Source organism: Pinus tabuliformis, chromosome 7 (assembly GCF_031772625.1).
Source record: "Pinus tabuliformis cultivar Carrire ecotype Pingquan chromosome 7, CPIR1, whole genome shotgun sequence".
NCBI lineage: Eukaryota > Viridiplantae > Streptophyta > Pinopsida > Pinales > Pinaceae > Pinus > Pinus tabuliformis.
In genome coordinates this window covers 1,480,921,280-1,480,933,215 of record NC_142293.1, presented here as the reverse complement: position 1 = coordinate 1,480,933,215, position 11,936 = coordinate 1,480,921,280, and the positions used below count along the sequence as shown (strand labels likewise).

At 36.5% G+C, this 11,936-nt stretch overlaps 1 protein-coding gene across 1 annotated transcript; it reads right to left on the bottom strand.

The window, feature by feature from the left end:
- Positions 1-11,145: 11,145 nt before the first annotated feature.
- On the bottom strand, positions 11,146-11,463 carry LOC149253438 (uncharacterized). The gene has a single exon (XM_089454478.1). The coding sequence runs from the start codon at positions 11,461-11,463 to the stop codon at positions 11,146-11,148; it is 318 nt and encodes a 105-aa protein (XP_089310604.1).
- Between the last annotated feature and the right edge of the window lie 473 nt (positions 11,464-11,936).

The following is an 11,936-nucleotide window of genomic DNA, read 5'->3' as shown; positions in this document are numbered from 1 at the left end:
GAACAAACCTTGAGAACACATCGACAAATTTTGTTGACATGGATAGAGAAGATTTTCTGGACTTGTAGAGACAATTAGGGATGGCTCTACAAAATAAGAAGAAGATGGTGGAAAAGAAAAAGAAAAGGTTGAAACAAAAGAAAAATTGCCTGACAAAAATCAGAACAATGGATAAGAGGAGAGTAAGAAGCAAATAGAAGAGATAACCTCCCTCTAATCCAAAATAAAGGATCCCTGAGCCTCTTGGAAGAAGCCAAGAACCAGGGGAACAATGACCAAACAACTAAAAGAAGAATATGCCTTGCTACAAGAAGGCAGAACACTACTAAATGAAGGCATAAGGTTGCTATAGGAAAGTAGAAAGTTGCTACAGGGAAGTGTTGGACAGCTACAATACAGATCAGGAAGACCACCAAGGCCATGAATGAGGCACAATTAGGTCACTAAGTTACTCAGAGGATGAGCAAAACTTTCAGCAAGGGGGTACGATGGGCCTCCAAATTAAACATAAATTGGGGCCCATCTAACCATCCTTCAGCACATTAAACCTCTCTTTTTGCATTGGATGACATATTTTTAACTTTAATATGTTCATTAGGAAGGTTTAGAGATAATTTCATATTTGTGCCTAATATTAGTTATTTTTGTAAAATATTGTGAGAATATTGGGCTTATTATGAAGATTTGGAGGAGGAGATAATCTAGGGACTTTCTCCCTACTACAGGATGGATCAAGATTGGATAATAAATGAAACAAATATCATGAAATTATTGACAAATTCTGGAGTTGCTCTGATTGAGAAAATCTAGGGATGTGTTCCCTATCATTTAATGCATATTCCTAGTGTTGGGAACCAGATCCATTATTTGAGGGATTTTGGAGGGTAAATATTCCTCCTTTCAAAGAGAATGATTCCCCATCAATTGTATAAGTACCAATTCAAATTTTCCTCTAGAAGCATGTATTTCCTAGTCTCTTATGGAGAAAACTTGTTATTTATCAGCTCCACTTTCATTTCTAGCAGGGATGTACTTGGATTGATTCAAATAATGAATTTTGTTGCCATTTTTAGCTAATAAAACTTGGTTTCATTCATAGGAATCTGAGCTTCCTTGGGCTTGGCCATCCTAGGAGTCTCATAGCCCTCTTGTACAATTTATTTATTTCATTTGAATGTATTTTTCACTTGCATCTCTTATTTATGCATTTACTTTTCATGCCTCTTTTGTTGTAGGTTACATTGGCTAAATGATTGAAGTAATTATTTTTAATTTAAAAATTCACAAGCATAATTCATCCTTAGAAAAGTTTTGAGAATTCATATTCATCATTGAGCTACTTGGATGGGTCTATTAGTTCACAAATCTAGAATTTCTAGAAATCCATTGTAGCAAAATAGTAGTAATTTTCTACTATTTTTAGAACATGTTAATGAACTTCATTTCAGTTGATTCCACTTGTATTGGGTCATAAAAGCATTCAAGTTAATAAAAAAACTACCCCATATCATTTGCAATTATTAAGCATTTAGTAGGTTAACTAGCTCACTAGTTCTTGAATTTCTAGTTTTTAGAGTAGTAATTTTATGCTATTTTTTAGCACATGTTAACAGGATTATTTTGGAGTGATTCCACTTGGAATGGAGTCCTAATACATCCTAATTAATAAAAAAATTATCCCATCCCAATTTCATTTGATTTAGTAGGTAATTCGACAAGTTATCTCCTCTTGTATAAAAACAGGGCCTCCTGTAGCACTCCTATAGCCATCATGTAGCATGTGTAAACTTGACCAGATTTACTCCAAAAATTTGGTTTTTGTCCCTTAGGATTGAATAATGAGATCTAGGCTTTGAACCATGATTGAGTAAGAAAAAAATACCTCTTAAGCCTTTCCTCTTCTCCATTGCAATTCACCTCTATTGTTATGGTTAGTGGAAAGATTCATGACTTGAAGAGCATAATTATGATTTTCATGATTACTTCATGAAGTACCTTATGACATATGTTCAAAAAATGTATTTTGAATGCAATGATTGAAGAATTATTTCATGATTAAGTTTTTTTTCATACATCTTAATATAGGGTTTCCATTTCCAACATTTTTATTTCTATTGCATGGACTAGCTTTCCTTTTCAGTGCAAATTTTGCATTATGCAATTAGGCTAGTGTTTGGTTACATGATATTCACTTCATTGCATCAAATCAATGAAACAAGGACACATTGCATGCCACACATATAGTTCTGACACCTATTAAGTTTGTACGAACCCCAGGTTGATAATTTAAGTTGGTAGCCTTGGGAGTTGCAACATTTTTGTTGCAATACTGGTGCTCATCATCCGGGGATAAGAAGAAATGTGAAGTACAAAAGAAGGAGAGACGAGTTTATTTGAGGATAAATCTTCCCTAGAAGATATTGAAGGTTTGTAACATGCAAAGTTCCTATTGAAATTTGTAACTAGTATTGGTCTTCATAATTGTATTTGGCTCATGACATGATATATTTCTTATATACTTATCAAAAGAAAAAGAAAATTATTGTAAAAGGAAAATTATTTTCTAAATCATGGGTTCCATGCTCAAAGTTTTTGGTTCCAAGGTCTAAGAACACATTGAGTGCTCTAGGGTTTTTGTCTTCATTCAAAGTTTCTGTCATGATGTAATAGAACTGATTAGGCTCTTGTATCGAGAAAGAAAATATTATTTTGATGTTTGTAAAATTATAGAAACACCCCATGAACAAGTCATCCATCCATGATAAACTCGGCCTAGAGAGGCCCACTCTAGCCCCTGTGAAGACTATAAATAAGAGGACTTCGACCTCCTCTAGTTACACACATCTTTCCATTTTATATGTGATAGAAAAGTAGCGTGAGGATGTTAGAATGCAATAAATCACCCTAGCAAAGAAAATAAGAATCCTAGAAAAAGAAAGAAGTTTGATCTCATAATATTATTAGCCCACTCATGCAAGTTTATGTGATTCTTGGGTTACTACAAGTTCAATATTTTGGAAGTCGAAGTTTCATACCTAATTGATGAAGTCAAAATTTAGAGAAGTTATATTCTTGGTAAGGTCAACCTTGTTGACTCATTGGATATCTTGTTTTTGTTCAAGGAATATTGTTTCGTGGCTAGCTTGGTCTTGGAAAGACTTTGTCTAGCTTGTTTGGTGGTTGAATTCGCCTTGGGAAGTCTTTGTTTGGATTTTTTGGTGGCATTAGTTTTATGACTACTTGGTATAGAAATTCAAGCATTATTAATTTTTTTTTTTGTTGGAATGAAATTTTGTTTTGATGGAATCAAATGTTCCTTTTACAAACATTTGGGCATTGTGAAATTAACATGTTGTTTATGTGCAACCTAAAAAAGCATAAGATGATATTCAGTTGTAACCCATCAATTATTATAACCATCTCATAGCATGTAACTTCTACCTCAAACAAAAATGTTTAGATTTAAACACTAGAATATGATGGTCAAAGACATGAAGAGAACTATAGCTAATATTTCTTTATATGAATCATAAAAAATTACTTAACAAAAAGGGAAAAAAAATATTTAAAGCCTTATAAGCTAGCAAAAATAATATTCATATAGGAAATAATGAAAATAATTCATCCAAAAAAGTAGGCTACATTGGTGTGGCATTGATCAAAGACAAGTCCGCTTCGCATGCCTCCCTTTAACCTCCCCAAGTGCTCTATTAAAGAACATTGTTATCATGTAAGTTATTTTATAATTTGGTTGAATTATAATTTTGAGGAATTTTTCAAGGTTATGGAGAAAAGTAACACCCTCCTCCCACACTTACCTAAGCTTACCGGTCCACCAAGGTAAATATGGGATGAAGAGTTACTATGACATGAATCAACCTCCTTGATCACTTTAAGGAATTGGAATCGACAAAACCAAACCTTATTAACCTCCCTCAAGTGCTATAGGACCCCCAAAGGCTAAACCACCATTCTAGGTGCCCAAACCCTGAGTTAAGCCCCTTTTTCACTAATCTGGACCCCTGGACGTTGTTATAACACTGTCTAATTTCGACTATAGCCCTCCAGTAGCATGCACAAGCCTATAATAGAGCAGCGGTGGTCTTTTTTTCTTAGTTCTATGCCAGCGGCCACATGATCTAAGCCACCTTTTCAGCAATAGGATACATACCTCTACCCAGAACTTAATGAAACTCTCATAAATGATAAATTCCAATCATATAAAGCCTTTCATACAAAACTTAGACAATAACCTTACCTAACAAGGCCTAAACACATCATGAACATGTAATCTACAAGTTATAAATACACATCTAAACATAGGGGTTTCATACATATTTGAGAATCATCAAGAAGGTCTGATTCACTCTCATAATAGTTGTGATTTCATCTATTAGGTTACACATTCATTAAAATTTAATTTACTAACTAAAACATGATGAGAGGCATAAGTCAAGTCTGTCATAAAACCATGCCTATAACTATCATATAACCAGAGAAATATCAATGATAGAACAACAATTAGATCCACATAATAACAAGTATAAATATTCATCAAATACAAGACGAAAATAGCTCATATTAACATATGCAAGAACCAACCAACTCAGGGAATTCCACGTACCACTTGACCATGGATTGGGTTGTACCAAATCTTTCTTTTAGTGAATCAACCCTGTGCCATATTCCAAGCATGAATGTGGGACTCACAACAAAACCAACCAGGGCTTGCTCAGGCTTTACCATATATCACACCATTACCAATCAAGGATTCCTAGGCCTGAAATCCTCATCTATACAACCAAACTTTTTTGCAATCCTGCCATACTAGTCAAGGATTCATAGGCCCAAACAATAAACATACACTAGCAATCTTTACCGCAACCCCACCATATATTGGTATGGGGATCACTAGGCCATTACAAGCATGGATGCTTCCAGATTTCTTCACATACACCATGAGGAGTATTCTCATCTCCAACCTCAGGCTTTACTGCATATCCCACCATATACTGATCCAGGGATTTCTAGGCCTTTGGGAATTTTCCTTAGATCACCTCACATCAGTTTTGAAACCATCCAACAATCCATATCAACCAAGTAAAATAACCCCATTACACCATGGTTATCCGAAAAATTCAAGGTAAGGCTAAAACTATTGTCACACCTGGAAAAATCCATGCTAATGATAGCAAGAGAACCAACTATGCACATTTATGTACATGCATGCTAAAACTAGCAAGGAAATCATACATGCAACTCAATACCTGTAAGTAATCCTGTTGTAGTCACTTGATCCAACTCTTCCTTGCTTGATATTTTATTTCTTGTCCTTCCTTTTCCTTCCTTTCTCCAATGCTAGAGTGCCCCAAGAATGCTCTAAATGTGCAAGACTGTGAGATAGTAGTGAGAATAGAGAGATCCAAAACTGAACTGACAAAAAGCCATGAACTGATCCTCAGTGGCCTTTTTATCAAAGATGCCTCTATTCTCTTCAATTTCTATTATTTTCCTTCATTTTCCTCCTCACATGCAACATGTGACCTTTCACCTTCCTTTTCTCTATTTTCCATTAATTTCATAAATAAAATGCCAATTAATGCCTCTTTTCTTTTCAAATTCCTTTGTCATTTCCTTAGCCAATTTTGCTTAGCCATAATAAACCAAATGAACACCCACTAAAATGTTTTTCCCAACATTCATCTTGGAATATGTGTCACATGACCTTAGTCTTATTTTTTCTTTATTAACATTATTACATGGATTTTTAACCTGGGATTGTTATAGACCACTCCCCCTTAGGGGAACACCATCCTCGATGTTCAATGACACCTACAACTAGCTAGACCACTGAAAACCAAAACATACTTCCCATGGAGCTACAGTATTTACAATGAATATCATGCTGAAAATAAAACCAACATAATCAACATGAAAAACATAACAACATGAAATCCATACCACTTATTGGAGCTTTATAACACAGCTCATGGAGGTATTTACATCCATATACATATATACATATACCAAAACTGATTTTCCTCAACCTTAAAACAAAGAAGGATACATAGCCCACATCTCATTAGTCATCTCCCATGTAGCTTCATTGGGCCCAAAGTGCTTCCACTGCACTTTACCCTACTCGATTGCTCAGTTACGAACCATGACCATCTTTCTTTGCAAAATGCACTAACATTCTGACTACAATTCTCCTTCTGGCTCCACCTGCAATAAAAATCAGTCAATAACATGATCAACATATTTCACATATCTTTTAAGCAATGAAACATGGAAAACATCATGGACATTCACTGTCAGAGGCAGTGCAAGTCAATAGGCCACTAGTCCAATCCTCTTAAGAATCTCGAATGGCCCACAATACTGAGGTGTTAGATTTGCACATGACCCAATACTCAAGGAGATCTTCTTGGGCTTGATGTGCAAGTACACATGTTCCCCGACCTAAAAATCATTAACTACCCTATGTTGATCTAGATAACTCTTTTTTATGTCCTATGATGCCTTTATATTATTCTTGATAACCTACATTTCTTGTTCCATCTCTACCAACATGTCCAGTTCAATCAACACCCTATTCACTAGATCACTCTAACCAATGGGAGTGTTACAACTCCATCCATATAGTGCTTCAAATGGTATCATTCACAGTGACTCCTAATATCGACTGTTATACGCAAATTCCACGAGTGGAAGATATTATTCCCACATCTACTACTGATGCATGACATACATTCTAAAAATGTCCTCCAAAATTCTGTTGACCCTCTTTGTCTGCCCATCTATCTGCAAATGATAAGTTGTGTTGAATGCCAACTCTATACCTAAACTTGAAAATAAATCTTCCTAGAACCTGTAAGTGAACTTAGCATATTTGTCTAACACAATATTCTTCAAAACACCATGCAACCTCACTATATCTCTATTGAATACCTGTGCTACCTCGCTAGAGGAATTAGTAGACTTCACTGGAATGAAGTGAGCTACCTTTGTCAACCTTTCAACCATAACCATGATGGAATCATGGTATCTATATGTCCTCATCAAACCTATAATTAAATCCATAGTAATGACCTCCCATTTCAACTCTAGAATTGGAATCAGTTGTAGTAAACCACCTGGGTGCTTACGCTTTTCTTTTACATATTGATTATCCAAACATCTAGCCACAACCTCTGCCACTTGCTTCTTCACATTCAGCCAATATTAGAACTTCTTCATCATTGTCAATGTCTTATGATATCTGAGATGACTTGGATATGGCTTAGGATGAAATTTCGTCAAGATAAGTTTCTTGAGCTCACGGTTGTCTAGCACATATATCTTATTCCTAAACCCGTTCAAACCATCTACTATAAGATTATAGTCCACATCCTTGTGAATTATACCCTACTGTAACATGTGCCTAATCTACCTATACCTGTCATCATGTTGTCCTGCCTGTAAGATTTGATCTTGTAGGTTTGTCCCATAAGAACTCATAGATTCTATATGATTCCCCTACACTCTTCTGCTAAGAGCATCTACAACTCTGTTCTCTTTTCCCTTAATGTACCTAATCTCGAAGTCAAACTCAGTGATCGTCGCCAACCATATAGCTTTCCTAGCATTCAAATTCGGTTGGTCAAATAAGTATCTCAATCCATTGTGCTCACTCATCAAGATTAATCGCCTTCCAAGAAGATATTGTCTCCACATCTTGAAAGCATGGATGATCGTTTCCAACTCAAGATCACGTGTCACATATTTCTGCTCATGCTCATTCATTTTCCTTGATTAGTAACACACCACTTGTCCCTCCTGCATTAGGAATCCACCAAGCACTCTTTTGCAATCATTTGTACACACCACAAACTCTTTATCTGGGTTTGTAATCTTTAGAACTAGAGCATTTGTGAACAATTGTTTCAACTGCTCAAAACTGGTTGCACATTCCTCTGTCCATTTAAATTTCTTCCCTTTTCGCTACAATGATGTGATAGGATATGAAATCCACGAGAAGTTCACAATGAACCTCCTATCGTATCCTACCTCATCCACATTCCTAGGAGCTACCCATTCCATGATAGCTCTGATCTTTTCTAGATCCACTATTATGCCTTCCTTGGGAAAAACATGCCCTAAACAATGTACCTTTTACTAAAAGAAATTGCATTTCCTAAGTTTTATATAAAACTTATGCTCTCTCAACAATATCAACACTGCGGCTAAATGTTTTTTATTCTCTTCCTCATTCTTAGAATATCAAGATGTCATCAATGAATATTATCACAAACTTGTCCAAATAAGGACACAACACACTATTCATCAAGCCCATAAAAGTAGATAGAGCATTATTCAAACCAAATGGAACTAAAACAAACTCATAATGCCCATACCTAGTCTGAAAAGTAGTCTTGTAGATGTCCTCTTCTTTTATGTGTACCTGATGGTATCCTAATCTTAGATCAATCTTCGTGAATGCTACTACTCCCTTCAACTGTTCAAACAAATCATCAATCCTTGACAATAGATACCTATTCTTGATGGTTACCTTGTTTAGTTGTCTATAATCAATGCATAACCTGAGAGTACCATCCTTGTTCTTCCTAAAGTATCCTTTGTCAAGCATTTCCTTCAACTACAAATTCAATTCCACTAATTATGGAGTACTCATCCTGTATAGTTCCTTCGACATTGGTGTTGCCCCTGGTACCAACTCAATAGAAAATTCCACTTCCCTATGAGGCAGAAACTCTGAAATCTCTGTCGTAAATACTGTTATCTCAAAATCAGGCCCTGGAAGGCTGCAGACCAGGAAGACTTCAAGTAACTATTTCAACCTACTTTAGGCTGAGGCTTAGCCTCCTCAACCTGAGAGGGCTCTCTCTTGATGGATTAATGATTTTGATTAAAGATAAGATGGCTAACTCTTATAGAACAACTGTGAAAAATATGAATGGTGGAAACACATTAAACAAAACTATCCATTGGGCTTATGGAGTCAACAACACCTCAATATAACAATGAAATCAACCTTACATGGAAGTCAGGGCATTCAGCATTTAAACATTCAGAACATAAACTCATATGGGACCACACAGTTTATAAATGTATACAGGAAGTCAGAGCACATTCAGTGAATTCTGAGTGATTATACATCCATACCACTGTAAGAATTAAGAAAAGGACAACATCACATATTCTGAACATAAAAAATCCTTCATGAATCCTGAGAAGTAAAGTCCAGCATGTATATTACTGAAAATGAGTCTTACATAGGCCAAATACCAGCTTTTTTCATAAAATTTCCAACCCTGATTACATTGTTGTTTCAGCTATATATAGAGCTCTTATTCTAACTGATCGAGATTCCTCCTCCAGCATGAGGGGAATTCGAAAACTACTTCTATTGACACCTATTAACCCTTTAACTAACTAATAAATACAACTGACTACTAATTGACAGCTCTAGAATCCTAAAACAATTAGGATTCTAATTCGACATCATGCTGAACATATCATTTATTACAATCAAGATGGTGCTCCTACGAGAAAAAGGAGAAAACAGGCTCATTCTCTGACAATTGGTCTTTTTTAGTTTAGCTGTGATGGATGCTCGAAGCTTCTTACTGGTCCTTAATGTCGTATCCCTTTACCTCTGCTGAGAAACAGGAAACTGTCCCTGTTTTTATGCCTTTGTTTTCCTCAAAGATATTCGGAAGTAATTAGCCATGTTGATTTTCTTGAATTAGTAATGAGTGCCACGTCCTTCGTGTGTTGTAAGCTTTTCCCATGTGCATGTGTGCTGACACAAAAACTTTTTTAATGCTGATAGGAAAGTCTTCAAAATTTGGTTCACTGATCGTTAATTATGCAGCTTCAGCAGTTTCGTAGCGCGCTACGAAACTGCTGAGTTGTTCCCAAAAATCACAGTTTCAATACTAAACTCTGACTGTCTTGAGCTTTATTTTCTCAACAGCCACTCATTGAACGGATTAAAGGCCAAAGAGTTAACCTCACTCTGATGAGCTACAACTGATTGTTGAGGCTTGTTAGGTGCAGGTGTACGCATGTCCCATATGAGCAAATGACAATCATCTCCAATAGAGCCAAAAAGATATTCATGCTTCAAATGCCCTGTAACATCCTCAACTGTCCCCTCATGAACCTTCAATATTTAATTGGCTTCAAGCACTTTCTTTCCAAATGCAGCGTTTATATCCCACAAAAATATTTGTGTATCGTTTGAACCACTTAGTAGGTGACCTTCTTTGAGAGGGCTCCATGACAAACCATATTCAGGTCCTAATATAATCAGGGCAATCTTCCCTGTCTTCATAGTTTCTACTGCCTTATCAAGACCAGCAATGACTTTATGTCGAGATTCAAAGCAACAAGACTTCGAGAAATTTGCAGCTTGCTTCAAGTTTGTAAGCCCTTTTAGATGCACCAATTCACCATGAATCCCTGAGCACATCTCTAGATCCAGACTTGTCAAGTTCACAAGACCAGCTAAGTTCATAAGACCAGCAATCTTTGAGCAGCATTTTTAAGTTTCCCTGTACTACCACTTGCATATAAAAGGAACAGAGGATCTTCTGCATCAATCCATCTAACTTCACATTCGGTCATGTATTTTGGAATTGTATCCTGCCACCAGATGTCTCTTCCTTTCTTCTATGGTGTGTTTTTTATTTAATGCAAACTCATCTGCATATGTCAAACAGACACCTACAGGAACTCCATTTTTAGATGATTCCACCAGCGCAGAGTCTATTTATTTCTTTCAGATCAATGACTTTAGCACCCCTGCGGACAACATTACAAGTTAGCAGTGCTTTAGCTTTGTGGTGTATAATTCGTTGAGCAAGAGACTCTGCTGAAAATCCAGCGAATACAACTGAATGAACAGCACCAAAACGAGCACAAGAAAACATTGCTATCGGCAGTTCTGCTAACATAGGCAAATAAATTGCCACTGCATCTCCTTTCTTGATACCAATATCCTTCAAATAGTTTGAAAGCTGGCAAACCTTTTCCAGCCTCATTTACTAAGTTCGATAACTGCTGCGCCTGCTGAATAAGATTCTTCCTTCATAAATTAAGACGGCGAGCTGCACCTGCAACAGAAGCAGCTTGACTCAGTTATGCTAGCTGGATACCAAGGCTTTGTTCCTTGGACATGTACTTCCCTGCCAAATGTCGATGTAGAGTCACAGGTTGCCAATTTGAAGTCAAGCGCGATGTGCTTTGCCCAGTAATTCTGAATCCCTTATTCACAGATGGGTGTGTTGAGATATCAACCTTTAATAGACAACCTTTAGGAAATAGATCTTTTTCAGTATCTTGTATTGCAGCATATATTAAAGGCAGACAAACTTCCACTGCTTCCTTGAAATCACTGTCGCTGCTCTCATCTTTTTCCCAATTCAAAGATATTGCAATAGAAGGAACCCCTGACATGAGAGCTTCCCTTGCACTTGCAACAGTGCCAGAATAAATGATGTGATATCCACAGTCTGATCCCTTAATGATTCCACTGATTACCACAGAAGGCTTCTTCCAAGGAAAGAGTGCTCCAGATAAACCTAATGAAACACCATCTGCTGGGGTACTAAAAACCTTATAAGCTGACAACTGTTGATGCAAACCCAATGGATTTTGATAAACATGACAGCTGAGTAAGGTCTGCTACCGATCAGCACAAAATCACCTAGACCGAGTTTCTGCGTTACGAAATCACCTGAAACATGTTGCGCTACGAAAACACCTAAAGAGCTTTGTAGCACATAATAACCTTTGAACAAAGCTGACACATGGAAATTGTGTGAATTATGAGGCCAGTGGTGAATAAGGATGTAGTGGACTCCTAAGACTCAGATTCTAAGGCAAACAAAAACTCAAACCTAGACTAGCACCGAATTTTTACCATCAAA